We start from the raw sequence: 18,351 nt of genomic DNA, 5'->3' as shown, positions 1-18,351 counted from the left end.
ATGATAGGGTCTTGACTATATTTACACTCAGAGAATGGTTCTGTGCAGCAAAGATCAAGTGTGAAACACTGACCACACAAGAAATTACAGGGGAATGGAATTGTGGTCGAAAACATTTACAGACCAACTGATTTAGTTGACAGTACTGTAAGTTACCTTGCACACTCATGTGAATATTCACAGGTATTTCACACAAAGAAGATCTCAAATTTTAACACGAATTAGCCCATTTTATAGAAKTGGTTCATGAAGGATTTAACTTTTACACTGAATGTTCCTAAGAAGCTTCTGCACTCACTAGAGGGAGCAACCCAGGCACTCAGACCAAGTAACACTTCAGATTCTGAAATACTTCATACATCAGTCCAACAACTTTAAAACTTCAGCTTTCATTCCAAATGCATATGTGAAATCAGTTTCAGTCACCTTGAAAATTGGCTCCACTAACAAAAAAAAGGAAGAGAAAAGCAATCGGGAAGTATTAATCTGAAATTGATTACATGAATTAAGTAAACCAATAATCTGTATTTTACAGAGCTAAGTATTGTCTCATACTTACTCATTCAGCACAAYGTGCTTTTCAAGGCATTTAATCAAYARTTTGCTATCTCCATGATGAAAGTGAAGAGCTGGGAGCTTCACATCATCCTTCAGACAGAACACCAAATAAGACCATCCCATGCCTTCTTTGTTTTGTTTGATTGATTTCAGATCTGTCAAACTGAACAGGAATGACCACTTGCTCTCTCCATTTGCATGACTCGTAGCATCTTAAAAACAAAATTACCACGATTTCAGTTTGATTTTCAGTGTTARCAATTAAAAATGCATTGTATCTGTCACTGTTCCTAAAAGAAACAAACTCAAAACATAAACATTAGCATTGGTTTTAACAATAAAACGCGCACTGTAACTGCTATTTCTGTATTTTTATATGTTTGAGCCTCCTTGTCTTCTACAGACTTGTAGAACAATAAACAAGTCCATCAGATTGCTCCCCTAAAGCTCTAGCTACRGTTTCCAGGAAAAGATTTTTCACCCACATGAGGCTCGAGCACTGAAATAGGCTCCCCAGGGAAGTGGTCATGGCATTAAGCCTAACACGAGTTCAAGAAGCGTTTGGACAACACTGTCAGGTATATGGTGTCCTGTGCAGGGCTGGGATTTGACTCTGATGAACCCTGTGGGTCACTTGCAACTCAAGATACTCTATGGTCCTACAACAGAAGTGATCTAGCAGTTAAATGTACAGCTGCTGTATCAAACTCCAGCAGCAAGCTAAATCCAACCTGCATCTCCTCCAGGTAGTGCTACTTACTCAAACTAAATGTGATATGCACTACAATCCTGTAACCTACATATTGTCCACAGTCATGTGGGCACACTTAAAATATTGTGTACGGCTGCTACCAACGCAAGGGCAAAGGAATTGGAAATTTCCCCCTCACCCATCCCTTACTGTGCTAGCTTGTATACATTCTGTGCAAGATTGTATATATTCAAGGAGAAGGGTTTAAAGYTAACTTTACTAGAGGACACAAAATTGCCAGTGTATCTAGAAGAAATCTGGGACCCCTGCCAGCCTGGTTCCATCAAATTACAKCAATTGAAAATAAGCAAGAAGTGGCAAAGAGCGTAATCCAAGTCAGTAGTGCTCTGTGACACTCACTGTGGAGCACTGAAGATGAATGGAGATGAAAAATCAATACAAACTAGGGATGTGATAAACTATCTGTACCCAACAGAGATGCTGTGAGTGTGTGTGGGTGTGTGTGTATAAAAACCAAGGACCATGCTTTACCCAAAAACAAAATGACATCCAAACCCTGCACTCATACATGACAGAGAAGACATTTAAGATGGTAAAACAAGCACAACAGTCCCCAGTTACAGGCTGTGAAATAATACATAGAAAACAAGTATTATTAAAAAAAACATTATGGGAGAATCAGAGGAAAAAGATTACTTGAGAATCACTGCTCTTTCTCCACAACTCGTTTTTCAACATTTTTCCTGAGACTGTAAAACAAAAATTGTGTAGCTACAGAATTATGTTCCCAAAGTAAAAAAGACAGTATAAAAGACTCACRTACCTCATAACTGCATATGCCATCTCCCCCTGCTGCTGTAGTATGGAAAGGCATGAGTAGTAAACCACTTATTTTTCCATTTTCATTTCTAACATGACACCTAGTTCAAATTCCATTTATTTCAAAGAATGCAAGCCCAATGCAAATAAAACTGCTACTACATCTAATGATTAAGCAAAAAGTTAGATGTAATATTCATTTTCAATACAATTTAAAGAAAAAAAATAGAGGCAGATGACAGTTATTTCATTCGTGAATTTTTTTCCACACCCAGAGATTCACCTCTTACAACAAGTGAATCCCAGCCTTTCAAGTCTTAATAAAATCCATTTTACTGTACCTAAAAGGCAATTCTTCAGTTACAAGTTGCCATCATGGAAGAAAACCAAAACACTCTACAAGCAAAAAAGCCCTCAATATTTATGTTTTAAGTACCTCCGTTTGAATGAGGTTTCTTCTTGAAAGAGACTGTGGTGACCATGTCCCATTCTGCTTCATAACTACTTGGACGGTCTGCTCCTCTGGAACATTTTTCTTTAGGAGTTTGAGTCCACTCCACAACAGAACTGGAATCCTGAGAAAAACAACAAAAGCAACTATCAAAAAACACAAGGCATGAAAATTGGCCTAGTTTTTTAGATTTAACATAAACAATCAGCATCTTTATTTTGTAGATTAAAAGAAAATGTATTGAAATTCTCAGAAACACGATGCAGTTCAACACAGGAAATTCTGACTTTTGATTAAGTGGATTTACTTAATAAAGTCCAACATACTAAAATATTCTTGCCTCTCTTGGAGACTCCATGAATATAAAAAACTTTTAATTTAAAGGTAAAACTTCCATTTTGTTTTTATTTAGTCACACCCTCTTAATACTGCTTAAATACCACATATCACTGCATTTTGGAACCCCCATAGACTTCTATTTTTATTTTGCATTAGAACAGCACTTCTGACTTTTGTGTCTAACTATGAAGAGTGAGTCACCAAACTACAAGACAGCAGATGCAGAGGGACTGGTGACTGTGATATACGTACACTCATTTGGTCTTTATTATTCATAGCTACTGCCCTACTATTTTAGTTGGGAACCAAGAGAAAACTAAATACAGTCAACCTACACATGTATCCCAATAACCTGAATGGGGCTGCAGTCTGCAAATAAGATTCCTATACRTAGCTATTAATATCAATGATAAGTAAGTTTTGCTTCCCATTATAAGATCACTCATACATTAGTTAACACAAAATAAAATCTCCGGAGAAACAGAATGAAGAACACTTGATAACTAAAAAACAAACCTTTCCAGCACAGAGGATATTAGAAGTATCCAAACTCTCATCCAATGGCCTCCAGTCTACCACTACTTCATTTTCCTACAATACAAACAATCACAAAAAATTCAACACTACACAACAAAATACCCACTGCCATATATAGTCACGGTGTGATTATGGTACGACTTTTATATACATACAAATGATATGTACAATGTCAAACACAATGTGATATTTGGTCCTTACAGAATCCTATACTTGAAAAGGTATTTAAGATTTGCCAAACTTATGTGCTTTGCTGACAAWTATACAAAGTCCATAACTGTACTATGCAAATACCTTTTCTATGACACGCAGTATTCCTGCAATTAAGCTGTCCTGGTCATCATTTTTTCCACAGGAGGAGTGAATGAAAACTCCTTCTTGCTCATATAAAACCTATAAAAAAAATGAGCAATGATTAGAAAAAGCATAGTTTTAAAATCATTAGAATTATTTTTCTCCCTATGGTACTCATCATGTTGACTCGCCTACAGAAATTGAAATAAACACTTCTGTCTTGTTAGGGATTTTGTTACAAAGAGCCCAAGATGTGAATCTTTCCGTTACTTAAATTAAGAAACAACAGAAAATAGAACTTGTCAAACTTTTAAGCAACTTGTCTAACTTGTCTACCCTCTAAGCAACATACTGACTACTACTACTTTGTAAGAACACCACAAGAAAATGCATTCAATACCTAGTATTTTTTAACAGGCACAGGTTCAATGGAAGTACTATACAGCTATTAAAACATTAAAAGGCTTTCTTATATAGTCTACCTTTCTGCCACCTGCCATTAAGCATGGAATTATAAAACTGAATTATAACTGATTTAATAAATAATAAAATTGAATTTTAGTTATAATTTCAATTGCATTGAAATGATAAAATTAATTTAAATTTTTAATGGACCAAATAATGTAAAAAGGTGAACTCCAGAGAAATAAAAAATTGCACCCTGAAATTAAATACCTAATCCTACAGTCAGGGCCAGTGGCAAAGATTCCATCTGAAAGGTAAGGTATGTAACAGTTGGAGAAGAAAGGCTTGTAGGAGTGTGGATGGCCCACATAACTTCTGCATTTAAGCATTTGCAAAACTCTTCACAGTATTCTGATYATGCTCTTAAAAAATAAAAAAAACAACCAGAACTCCTGACTGTCAAAATTCAGCAGGCTTTTCAAAGCTACATACACATACACGCACCCTTAAAAGCTCTATAAATACTGTAAATGGGTTCTATCTTACACAGTTCTAAGACTGAAAACTCCCTTAGATTTTGTGGAAGTGAAATAAATCAAATAGTAACAGTAATTCTTTCAGAACCATTTTCACTTCCACACCAAGCTGTGAACACTGCCTTAAGAAACACATTTTTAAAGGCAAAGGCTAGCAATTCTTAWCTAATCAGAGACAGATATTGTATTTCTTTACTTGAAAATATCACTGTCTCTTTTTCTCAATTGTCAGCTATTTAAAATCATTATATTTGCAGCCAGGCCAGTAAATTAAAAGGTTAGGTGAGAAGCTTAACTAGATGAGAAAACACGGCTTAAAAAGAGTGACAAAATTCACATAACTCATCCTTGCTGTTTTAGTTTTACATCAATTTATCTTCCTTTTGCATAAGCAAGAAATTTCAGAAGTGTCCTGTTTAAACACAGAAATATCACTTAGAAGAAATCTCTAAAGGTCACTTACTATATCTCCCTCTTGAAGGATTATTGACATCATTACCTTTTAAATACTGGAAGTCTTCTTTTCTCTATTACAGCTGTTTCCTCTTTTCTATCAAAAAAAGATCCTCCCTCTATTTCTACCAACTATCTGTTTTCAAATTCAGTCTCTGTTCAAACAAGGCAACATTGAAATTTATTTAAATTTTACTTTCCATCTATTTGGACCTGATCTATCACAAAAACTAGTCAGAAATATGAACCAGTAATCAACCACTGGGACAACTGCTCCAGAAAAAAAAGATATCTATTTGTATCAGTTACACTGGTTGAAGTGCACTTCTGCCAATAATGTTAGTAAGTATCATAAAGTATATATCATCTCAGTCTAGAAGGTATGCAAGCTAATAACTGTTTCTATCATTTTCTTCCTGTTAATCTCTCAGAAGGAGAAATGTTTCCTTTCATGGGAAAAGAAAATRTGTTCCCAATGCCACAGTTGTCATGCAACTGAAAAATCCTACACTGCTCTTTATAACAGCTTCAGTTACCTGCACCGTTCTCCACCAAAGTGGGTGATAAACCCAAAGAACATGCTCAGAACATCAGAGGGTGTTTATGTAACAGAGTACTTGTCACATAGCACCTTATTCCCCTCATTCTATTACTCAAGAGAAAATCTCCAAATTTGAAAGGCCAGGCCAAGCTCCTGGGATTTTTCTTTTCCAATAACAAGGGCAATCTGTTTATTTTTSCACCTGTTAACTGGTGTCTAGAAAATGGAATAATGTAACTAATTTGCAGAAAGAGATAACATCGATCATACAAAAGAATACGAGATGTTTTTCACAAAACATTTTGGAAGTTACAATCTTGAATTCTACAAAATATTGAGCCTCTCTGTAGAGCAGTACTTTGTAAGATAACTCCGTAACTGCATTTGAACAAACTGAGTTAGAAAACATAATCCTATAGTGGTAGCACCTGAAAATGAGCTCTACTGGCTGGCTAATTCACACAGTGTTCTTAGCAAGCTGAAAAATTAAAATGCTATAAAGTATTCTTATAGCACCTTGCAATGAAATGTAGCTTGCTACAGGTTTTTATTTTTTGGTTACAGCAACACTGGCAAACTATTCAAAGTGAATTCAAAGACAAAAAGTAATGTTAAATTACTTGTAAAAGTGATCAGTACTAAGGAAAGAATCAAATTGAAAGACAGACCAAAATTTAGATTTGACTTAAACTCCATCCATTGGCAGACAATTGCTACTACACTGTATAGCTCAATCTCACACACTATGTGGCCTATAGAGATTTTTGCTCAGTGCCTCTGTAGCCCAGCACTCAGGGAAATRCCTGATCAGTCAGCACACCTGGACCTTTTACACAGTCAAGAAAACAGATTTCAAAACTAAGCAACAGCATCATATACTGCCTCTTGCCCAAGCAGTAGGTTACTGCAGAACATGCAGAAAAGGCAGCAAACATTGAAGGGTGACCAGAAGCATCATTAAAATACCAAGGATTTGAGTAAGGTCTGCATGCAAAATCTATATAGTGATATCCTGGTACGTATGGAGACAGTAGAAGGAACTAGATATGGGCAGGCGAGATAATGAGACTGGTGCCCCCTTATTAGCAGYTGAAGTAACTATAATCCATCCAAACCCAACCCAAATCTGCCTCTGTATTATCTGTCAATACCCTTGGCATAGGAAAGCAAACCAATCTCCTTTAAATCTTGATAACCTTTTGCCTTTAGTGAACTAGGAAGGCCTCATTACCCACTGTGTGAAAGAATTCAAGAGTTTTAAAGAATGCCATCTACTCAATTAGTCCTTTATGTTTTTTTGTATTTCAAGACACAAAAACATAGTACTGGTATACCTTGTGTTTACACTATTTATTATTTTACATATTCACCATGGGCTCTTTTCCAAACATAAGGAGTAGGTAGAGTCAAGCTCAATCTTTCATTTTCTTTTCATATGATTCGAGCCATCATTCTTCCACTAAACCTATACAAAATCAATAAGCCCATGATGAAAAAAGACAAGTTAATGTTAGTAAGTGCACACCCCAGGTGGCTAAGTAAGTTGACATGAYCCTAAGATTTTAATAAAAACCCAAAAGTATCCCTCACCCCAATATTACAATCCTTCCCACCCRTCCAGCTAATAAGAATTCTTTCTGTGCTCTACACAGTCTATCCACTGGTCCCTGAAACAGAACCTCAAGGAAAAAAAGGCATGTATATTGCTTAGATGCTCAAAGCCAAAACAGCTGTTCAGAAGTGACAAGCCTCACTAAAGAAAAGAACAGGTTTTTCTGTTTTCTTCTATACCTGTATGCAAAGATCTATAGAAATGCCCACAGAGATGCGTATTTCACAGGTTTAGATGTTATTGCCTACATGAAAGCCAGACTGCTGGCTCCACAACAAAAACACAAATGAAAAAAGAAGTGTTTATCAAAAGCACACACCAATGTAACCAAAGCAAATGAAGATGTAGTGTGACAGGACCTGAACAACTTTGAAAATTACTTAATTTCAAATAAATTTTAATTGTATCTTGTGGTTGTACATTGGAATTACTGAAAAGATTTTCAGACATTTTACTAGCTTAAAGCTAGTTCTGTGCAGAACAGATTTATTCATTCATGGGATCCTTAAGTTCCTAGAATACTTCAAATCATAAGCATTTCTTAAGGCAACTTAAGACTGCAAAAGCRTTTCGTTGGCGATATTTTTTCTCTAAGAAAATAATGGAGACAGTAGGAAAAAAGTTTGTATGATTTAAGTATTACTCTTTAATAATCCTAAAGTTTCAAGGTTGATATAAGATGTACCTGAGAAGCTTATGTTCATCTTTCCTGCTTGTTAAGAAGTCCATGCAGGCAGCCTGCAGCACAGTTCACACAGTATTTATTTTTCCAGTTCTACTGAGTGAAAACTAGACCCATTGACTGTGTGCTTCAGAATCCACCAAAAACTAAAAATTGATGCAAGCTTCCAAACACTGGTGAGCCACCTTGACCTGTTTCTTTTTTTTTTTTTTCTGTGGGTGCTACAGGGATCAAAGGCAAATTCACAATTCATTCTGATCAGTCATTGAAAGCACTGTACCATTTACAGAGACAACACCTATTCCAACTCATATACTGACTGACTGAGGGTCTATAAAAACAGGAAACCACAGCAGAAAATTCAGGAAAGCTGGACAAAGCAATAGTTATCTACCCACTTACTATAAAAAAAACAGACAGAAGCAGCAGGATGTAGGCTCAGTTTACATGTCATGGCATATGCTAGTTAAGGTTCTGAAAAACTGTTTAAGTATTTATAATCCATGTCCAGAAAAAAAYAGCTTTCTGAAGTCCCACTCTTGTCCCAGTAACATTTTCTGGGAAATAAATTGTAATAATACCATAAGCACACAGCACTGACAATGCGTATCTCCATATTTCCACTGCAATCCGTACAGTGAGCACCCATCAGGCAATGCCTGTAGCTGTTTATTGCCAAAGACATACAGGACCAGAAGGCCTCTGGCATGCCACACCAACCATTAGAATATATGCCAGAATACAAGCAAAGTCTTGTGATTTAATGATTGCCATTYGATAGCAATTTAGAGCCCTGTGCTACCAGCTAGTGAAGGATGACAACATTGCACCCTAAAACAATGAAGTATAGACAATAAATAAAAGAAGAGCTAAAATCTGGGGCTTTCACAGAACACGATGGTCATCCTCACCCATGTATCTTCCACCCTGCCTGTGCTGAGCACCTAAGTATTTATTAGCTGTCACCATGTACACTGATTATTTGTATCTTGTAATTCCTGTTCCTAGGTCTGTCACACACCAACAACCTGCCAAACACAAGATACCTGAGAGAAAGGAGATGCACTACAACTCGCCCAGAAACCATTCTCATGTTTCAGGCACTTCATACTCTCACCCTGTGTTCTTGGAGAGTATGTTCCAGTCACTCCCCTTTTGTGCCAGAGAGTACAGCTCGAGGCCAGCATTGCTCTGCCAAGATGCCATCCAGTTTCTCATAGCAGACACRGCTTGAAACACTTACATAGTGAATCAGCCACTGCTCTGGAATCAGTAAGTAACTATGACATTATGTAAATACTGATATTAACAACTTTTCAATAGCAGTAACTTAATTTTTGCCTCATATTAGAGAATCAGCTAAAGGACCTCACCAAGGATACGACAGCTGAAGCAAGCAGGTATGCTCATAAGAGTAACTGAGTAAAAACGTCTGAATGCTCTTCAGACTTCAAATTAAATGAGTCTGTCCACAAATATTAACAACTAATAGCAGTTGCATAGCATCTTATTTTCAAATTCTGATGGAAAGGAAACAGAATAAAAGATACACTACTGTAAGGGAACAGTTACAGGCCAACAAAATGAATTCAATTTAGACAATGGCTGGCCCAAATGACCTTACACCCACAAAAGAAAGCATCTCAGTTTAGAACTGTGCTTTAAGAAAGAAGAAATATAATTCAATATAAAAGTCTGTGTTAGGCTGCTTGAATTTCTATCTCCCTCGTTGGAATAGCTGATGTTTGCCTAAAGCTTACTCACGCATCTACTGCTAAAGTGTCACTGGGCACATTGAAGTACCTATTGCAAGAGTCTGTTTGCAATGGCCAGATGTCAGTACATTTGAGTGCTCCACAAAGCATCAAGCTAACATTACTTGATTAACATGATCTTCTGCTCCACAGAAGATACACGATAATTTCTGGCATTCAAATYTTAATAAAATACAAGTCATAGAATGGTTTGGGTTGGAAGGGACCTAAAAGATCACCTAGCCACGAGCCCTCTGCCATGGGCAGGGAACAGTCCACYAGACCAGGTTACTCACAGCCCTATCCAACCTCCAGAGATAAGGAACAACCTTGAACACCTCCAGAGATAAGGAACAGACAACCTCTCTGGTTGGTCCCTCTCTGGGCAATCAGTTTCAGTGTCTCACCACAGAGCAAAGAACTTCTTCCTAATATCCAACCTAAATCTCCCTTCCCCTTCAGCGGAAGGCCATTCCCCCTCATCCTGTCACTACATACCTCTGGGAAAAAGCCCTCTCCAGCTATCTTGTAAGTCCCCGTTAGGTACTGGAAGGTGCTCTAAGGTGTCCTTGGAGTCTTCTCCAGACTGAAAAACCCCAACTCTCTCAACCTTCCTYCATAGGAGAGRTGCTCCAGCTCTCTGACAATCTTCATGGCCCTCTTCGSTCCATTAGGTCTATGTCCCACTTCTGGTGCGGACTCTGGAGCTGGACCCAGTACTCCACGAGGTGTCTTATGAGGGCCCAGGAGAGAGGGAAAATCACCTCCCTTGATCTGCTGACCTGGCTGCTTTTGATGTGGCCCAAGAGGCTGTTGCCTTTCTGGGCTGCAGGTGGACATACTGAATCATACTGAGATTTTCACCCACAAACACCCTCAAGCTTTTCTCCCCTGAACTCATCTCAATCCATTCTCCACCTAGCCTCTACTTGTGCTTAGAATTGCCCCAAGGACCTTGCATTTGGCCTTGCTGAACCTTGTATGCCTTTTGTTTGCTGAGCCGATGGCTTAACTTTTTTTCCGAAGAAGGTAAAATTGCATACTCTGCKAATCTTAAAGTCTTAAAAACATTAAATTTCTAAGTAGGGGTGGGGTGAAGAGGGGCAGAATCCCACAAATATTGTTCACGTTGCAACAAATATAAGAAAGCTCTCAACATCRGAAACTATATATCACAAGAAAAGTTTCCTACTTGACAACGGTACATTTTTCAAGCCCTCCCTCCTGTGCTCTGAAAATTTCTTGAACCACAAAATATTTCTGCTATTTATGCAACAACAGTGGGATATCAGTAAAAACACAAGTCTATTCAGGGTACCGAGAGCAAGAGATTGAGGTAGTAACCCACTGTTCCTATTGTGAGCACTTCAGCAAAGAGAAATCYTTAAAAAACAGAAAATAGAAAGAAGATACAGGAATTTCAGAATGATCACTGAACTGCTTTACATTCAAACATAATGAAACCTTAAGTAAATTCAAGAGAGATAGTGGTCTTTTCACAAAGACAACCTGTGAAGTATAATACAATCAAAAAGAATTATGATTGCATTCACAGTAAAYTATAAAGGCTGAAAAAGTTCTGACAAATATTTTGTCAAGTGCTTAATAAAATGATACAGCAATGCATTGTATAGGCACCTCTGTGCACTCAAGTTAACTAGCAGAAGATGAAGCAAGACACTGCCTATCTCACAGAATAGATATACACCTAAAAGAATTCACTGTATCTGAGCCAACTACCTGAAGGTTATAAAGTTAATTTTAACATACCAGATTTAAAATCTCTTGGCTAGTTCCTAGCCATAAGGAAAAAAAAAAAAAAAAAACCTACAAAACAACTTCCACTGCAAATACAAATCCCTCTCCCCAAACAATACAACACTAACACCACTACTATTTAGTAATAACTACAAAGCTCCTTGAACACTTGTAGCTTCTGAACTGGCTAGAGGTGAAGCTCAGATGTTTGGCCACTTAACAATCTGAAACTTTAACTCCAAGAGCAAGAGCACAGGCAAGTGAAAAATAACTTCTCTGACAGCCCATGTGTCAATTGGTAATTTGAGAAAGATCTAACAGCCCATGTGCTGAAGATACTCTGAACTCCAAGAACATAAAAAAAATCATTACTGTCTTTAGACCAGCTGCAACAATCACCTATATACTGACAGACTAAAACCGAAGTTTATACTTCTCCCTATACAACTTTTTAACTCATTTTCTAACGTGGTTTTCTGTCATAAGTGTGAGTCCAGAGTCAGTTCTCTGAAATACAGTAAACCACCTGCCATTTAGTAAGCAACAGAAAGAGAGAAAATATACCTGTTTTCATAGAGTATAATATATGTATAATATATAATTATACCTGTTTGCATAAAGTCAAAACGTCTTCTGAAAGCAGAAGACCTTATTACCAAGTTCTTTGCCATAAAAACTGACATATCTAAGAAAGGGCAAAAAACTGAAGCTCACATAGTTCTAGGGCAGATGGTCATTAATAAAGAATGAGTCACGGCTCCAGAATTCACCTGCATTAACTTTTCCTGAACCGAGCGAACCAGAGAAAAACACAGATAAGAACCTCCTGAGATACAAAACAGAAAGAAAAAAAACAACAGGACAAAAGTCCAAGTAAAGTAGTACACGAGGTCACCCAATTTATAATTCATATCCCACTGATGTATGGAGCAGAAACTAGAGACTAGAAGAAATAGCTGAATTTTGAATCCACTGATATTAATGATGTCTGGGAAATTAAAAAAAAAACAAAAACAAAAAACAGCACCTCCCCCCCACAATAGAGAACAGAAAGAGAGACAGGATAAAAATGTAATAGAAACCACAACCTTATATGGTTTGCTAAAACAAGATTCTTTGAAAGCTGAAACAATGCAGGTTATCCCAGCTGCTTAACATACTGCCACATGCATTCCATGGGAACCACTTGGTGTAATATTTTGCAGCAAAGAACACATACATTAAAATACATTACTTTCATGTGATAATATCTGCTACATGAGACCAAAGCATGCCACAAACTAAAGCCTACAACTCTTCCAGAAACCTACTACCTGAAACACCYCATTACAACACTGCACAGCCATAAGGAGCATTGTAGTTAACTTAGGAAATCCAGTTTGTAGGGACACTGAAGTGGAAAATGCCTGAAGTGAGAATGCTGAGTCTGTACCAACCTACACTGAGTTTATTCCACCTGGAGCRAAGTTTCATTAGTTTGTGAGCCTTCCTAAAACCCTGCTGCCACTCAAAGGAACAAACTGTGGTCCAATTTGCTCCCAGTAGAAAACTAACTCAGACAAAAATAAGCACAGTTGTATGCATTATTTCAGCTTGTTAGATCTAATCAGTGACAGATCAAATGAGTACAGTATCCCAGAAAGCAACAGTGCAACACACAGGTGGGGAAATAGAGAAATGGATGGAACTGCTCCTGAGAGCAGTGAAACTTCAAACCAGCYCAGCCACTTCATGAAGTTTGAGAGAACACAACTGACATTTTTTCTCTGTATTAAGAGAGACATGGCAAACAATATTACTGAATTACAAGCTGCATTAACAAGTTGCACTAGTATTGTGGAGATGGCATAACTGAAAGAGTTTTGCAACATCTCAGAGATTCAATCTCAGGTAAACAGGCTTCTTGGAAAGGAACAGTGAATACATAGCAAATTCACAAATAACTAATCCACAATCATTTTACTATCTCGTATAATCCATCAGAATACAGATGCTTTCATAAGAAACATCCTGAAGAAGATCCTGATAAAAACCTAAGTGGAAAAGAAAAAACAACCTGGAAAAATAAAATATTAAATATAAAAGTATTCATCTAAAAATTTAAAATATTTTCCTTCATCTAATAAACTTCTGAATATTAAAATGAATAAAACCAGAAGGGGAACTTCTCTGTATGTACATGAAAACTGGATGTGCATAGCCAGAAACAGCTGGGAGGACAGTATGGCTATCCTTATATTTACACACCTAAATCAGTAAAGAACATAAAAATACAATTGTAAAAACTCGAGCTGCACAAATTGCCTGCTCCAACAATTCCGGTTGATACTGATATGGTAAGCTGGCAGGCACAAAGCAGGATCTCTATGGAATTTTCGTGCTRTAGGTAAGTGCACTTCTCAGCACCCTCGGAGAAGCACAGACGTGGCTAATTACGTGTGTGCTCTAATACCGAGATCAGCATGAGCTGAAACAATCATCTTCTGCCCTATGCTGGAAAAGTGAAACCGCAGACTATCACACACCCACCGTGACTACATACACTCGGATACGACACTGAGATTTTAAATCCTAAATAAAGGATCCACGAGCTCGAGAACACCGCATTGCAAAGCAACGCTTTCAGAAGACAAAGTCATGAAATAAAAATATTTCTACAATAAAACAATACGGACACAACTCGTATCTGTTGGTGGGGGCGGAGGRAAGCAGAGGGTACCTCCCCCTCCTGCGATCTCACTCCCTGTCAAGCAACACTCTTTCGCTCCGGAACGCTCCGCAGGGATACGCGGCATACCAAAAAATTTAATTACAAAATTTTTGGACTGATAAGCCTTTGTATCCACGCCGGGGGCAGGTCTCCGCTCACTGCCAGCGMGCAGGCCAGCAGAAAGGCCACTGCCGTCCACGAGCTCCTTTGGGACATACGGCCACGTAGACGGGACAAGCCTCGCTCCTCCACGTCAGGCTGAGAGGCAGCGCGGCCGCAGGGCTGCCCGCCCGCGGCAGAGAGCGGCCTCCTGCTCCCCCGGGGCCGGAGCCGAGCTGCCGCGACGGCGCGGGGCGCTGCCCGGGCGGTGAGGCGAGAAAGGCCCGAGTACCGCCCGCTGGCCACAGCCCGCTCCGGCGCAGAGGGCGGGTCGGCCGCTGCCGCTGCCGGCGCTCTGCCGACCCGAGGCCGGTACGGCCCGTTCCCGGAGGGGCGSTCCCGTGAGGCGACCCCCGCACGGCGGGGGAAAAGGCACCCGCCCGCCCATACAGCTCCCCGACCCCCCCTCCMAGCGACTCCGTCCAGCCGCGGCGACTCAGCGCCGGGCACGGCGCGTCCCGCGCGGGGAGAGGCGAGAGAGGCCGGGCCCGCCGCCGCCCGCCCCCGTTACCTTGCCGCTCGGCGGCGCCGCCATGTTGCCCACGAGTGTTTATGGTGACGTCGCACTCCTCACGTGCTTCCCCGCCGCGCCACAACAACGGCGTCACAGCCGCGGGCCGCGCATGCGCACTGCGCGGGGCGGGGCGGGGCGGGGCGGGGCGGTGCGCGCGTGGGGCGGCCGAGCCCGGGCGGGGTCGGGATGAGGCCGGCGATGGGGCCGGGATGGATTCGCTATGGGGCCGGGATCTGACCGGGATCTGTGCGGAAGAGCCGCGCCCCGGGAAGGGGAGCAGGGCTGCCGTGGGCTGTGTTTTTGTAGAGGCTGCGCGCGGTCGCTGTGCCACTGTGGCTCAGTTTGAATGCCGGCCACACACGCAGCTCTCCGGCAGGTTGGAGAGGGCGCAGCCGCGAGCCCCGCAGCGGTGACCGCTCCAAAACAGCGTGCGGGTACGGTAGCGAGCAGGAAAGGGGATTGTACTTCCTCTCACCCTTAAAGGTTTTTCTGAACTCCCTGAGATTGCAAGTATAATTTGTGCAATGTTACATAGTTGATATAAAACACATCAAACTCTCTCGAGTTGTTTTCTTTCTCTTCCCGAGTTGTTTTCTTTCTCTTCCCGCTGTTGTCGAGTCATAGAATCACAGAATCGTAGAATAGTTTGGGTTGGAAGCCAATTAAAGATTTATCCAGTTCCGACCACCCTGCCATGGGCAGGGACACCTTCCACTGGACCAGGTTGCTCAAAGCCCCATCCAAGCCTACCTTGAACTCTGCCAGGGATGGACATCCAGAATTCGTCTCTGCAACCTGTTCCGGTGCTGCACCATCTACACAGRAAATAATTTCTTCTTAATATTTGTTCTAAACTCACCCTCTGCTTGTTTGAAGCCATTTCCCCTTGTCCTATCATTTCATGCCCTTGTAAAAAGTCCCTTTCCAGCTCTCTTGGAGGCCCCTTTTAGGTACTGGAAGGTGCTGTAAGATCTCAATGTGAATATCACGATACCCACAGGCATTACTAATACTGATATACCAAATCTTTAATGTTAGTGTAAAACGCCACTTTCAAGATAATGGTTTTCAACACAAGATGCATTCAACACATTGTGGGGACAAAGCTAAATCTAAATTACAATCTCATCTATGTTAGCAAATACTCAGCTTTCATATGTGTACAGGTTTATAAAGTCTGGAAGAATTGTCCCACAGATGTCAACAGATTTTGACTGGTCTTCTTTATCTGGAAAAGTATATAATGTGGGAYATTACTTTTAAAAAATTGGCTTTCAAATCTGCAACATTTGATGCTGCTGAGAGCCATAAAGAAAGACAGTTTTAAAGACATTGGTTATATTCCAACAACAGCATAGTGAGCATTTGAGCAAATAGTATATCCACAAATATTGTTTATTTGAAGACACTAAGACAAATGAGATGCTTGCAGGGAMGTGTGAAGGAGCAAAGGTAATTTGGTGGGGTTTGGGATGGGTTTTGTTTGGAATTGGGGGGTTTTATTTCTGTCACAAAGTGGCCTTGTAATTCCTTTCTGACTTCTCAGATTAAAAACACATTTGGTTAGATTAACACCCATACTGTACTTACCATGGAAAAACAGATTTGCAATTCTCGAGACAAATACTCATCTCCTTCAAAGTTGGGAAAATCTGTTGTTACTCTCTGTATATAAACAGGCATAAAGATGAGAAAATTAAATAAAAACAGAACATAAGTTCTTGTAGTAATATCTGGGTCTGGAAAGCTGTATCAGTGTAGCAAAAATGGACACCATAGCTTTGTTGGTCCTTTTATTTGAATTTAGTAAGATTGAATGTTAACGGTGAGTAGAAGGGAGAAGGCTACACATTGAAAATGCATCACCATAAATTAATTGTTTTGAGGGTGCAATTGTTTTTGCCATCTTCCACATCCCCACAAGTTTCATCTCATTTGGTCTCCCATGTGTTCATTCTTCATGTTTTCATCCTTTCCTTTTCCTGTCCTTTTCCTTTGTTTCTTTCTCCTTGCAATGTAATAATACATTAGTTACCCATATGTACTCCTATTCCCTTCTGCATTTTCTTTTCCTCTCTAACCTCCCCAAAATCTGCAATGGACGCTGGGGACTTCTTTTGATTAGCTCCATTGCATCCCCTCATTCTGGCCCTTCAATGAAACTGCTTTGTCACAGTTTCTCTCTTAGGAGAAGCTCAAAATTGAGCTTCACATGTCAGCTTTGGTAACCAAATTACGATCTACAGTGGACACCCTGAGGTCTACTCTCTTTACTTAGCATGAGTGCCAATTTCTGGTTCTTCTGTATCTTGGATGTAATTATTAGCATATTGAATCAAAGCTTCTGTTTCTTTGTCGGAAATTGTGTCAATAAATACATATTTATCTCATGACTCATTGCCATATTTCTACTACAGCCATTAATTCTGATCCAAATTAAAATCTCTTTTTATCATCTGCAGGCAGCTAACAGACAAGATGGTTTTACTTGCCTCCAGATTCTCCTGCCACTTATCTCTCTCTCTCTCCAGTATCAGCATGTTTCCCAGGCCCACATGCTGATGCTTTAGTCTTAGAGATCTCTCTGGGCTCTATCTTTCATGTTTTACCTAGCTCCCTTGCAGACTTCTTCTAGTACCACAGCACCAAATCATAGCTTTTTTCTTCTATCCACACAGCTAAATCTTCTTTCTCATAATGTTCTGTTTGTTAATTCTGTTGACAGTGACCAATACCATTTTGGTATGTCCAGACTTCTGTGGAATGTTTTTGTCATTCATCCCTCCCATATTACTTTAACTGTCTCATCTAACTCCTCCTGTCCATCTACCCACTCTAACCCTTCTGCAGGGCYCAAGATAAAATGCCATTACTCATTTTAAGAACAATTACTGCCCACTCTCACTCCCTGCCAAGCATCCTGCTTCCATCAAGTCAGCTCAGTGCTAGACTTGGCCTGTTATTTGTAAAATGTTCACACAAGTTGTGTAGAAGGCTTTTTCCTCAAGCTGATCTTSGTGTAGCTGTCAATTAAGTAAAGAACTAGAAGATAAATCCCATCTGTATTACTGTTGGACATCAGTTAATTCTTACGTTTCCAAAGTTAATAAATTTTGCTGCAACACATCACTGGAATATGCAGTTCCAGAATTTGTGTGGAAATTCTTCAACTTGCCATCCATTTGAAGCACTAAAATTTAATATATTCRTTTATCTGGCCTTAGGAGCGCCCAGTCCTTGGGAATCATCCATTATGCCCAAACAAAGATACCAGTCCCAGTGAATTGCACCYGTGAGTTTCAAATTTATCCTCATTAAGGGACAATTCTCACACAACAACCAGGCTTGCTGTTTTTGTTCCCTATAGTGCCTTAAAGTCAAGCTTGAAACTTCCCAGGCTTAGCGTCGATACTTTCCTTTGAGAGATAGGTGCTCATGCAGCTCTCTTCTTCCAGCAGACATAGGAAAGGAGCCTCTGCTCTACTTTGCTGACTGAACAACTGGTCCCACAGGACTC

At 39.8% G+C, this 18,351-nt stretch overlaps 1 protein-coding gene across 1 annotated transcript in view; it reads right to left on the bottom strand.

Annotated features, from left to right (window-relative positions):
* Positions 1 to 14,931, bottom strand: part of TBC1D15 (TBC1 domain family member 15) — a 34,202-nt gene extending 19,271 nt beyond the window's left edge. The window contains exons 1-5 of the mRNA XM_057377899.1: positions 14,832 to 14,931; positions 3,711 to 3,809; positions 3,396 to 3,470; positions 2,526 to 2,664; positions 560 to 770 (exon numbers count right to left, since the gene is read on the bottom strand). Coding sequence (XP_057233882.1) covers positions 560 to 770; positions 2,526 to 2,664; positions 3,396 to 3,470; positions 3,711 to 3,809; positions 14,832 to 14,855 — 548 coding nt within the window. The 5' untranslated portion in view covers positions 14,856 to 14,931. The remainder of the gene's footprint in view (positions 1 to 559; positions 771 to 2,525; positions 2,665 to 3,395; positions 3,471 to 3,710; positions 3,810 to 14,831) is intronic.
* Positions 14,932 to 18,351: the final 3,420 nt, after the last annotated feature.

Source organism: Malurus melanocephalus, unplaced genomic scaffold (genome assembly GCF_030028575.1).
Source record: "Malurus melanocephalus ecotype Western Australia unplaced genomic scaffold, MMel_1.1 scaffold_10, whole genome shotgun sequence".
In the NCBI taxonomy this organism is placed as follows: domain Eukaryota; kingdom Metazoa; phylum Chordata; class Aves; order Passeriformes; family Maluridae; genus Malurus; species Malurus melanocephalus.
The sequence above is the reverse complement of the archived record's forward strand: the minus strand, read 5'-3'. Positions and strand labels throughout refer to the sequence as shown.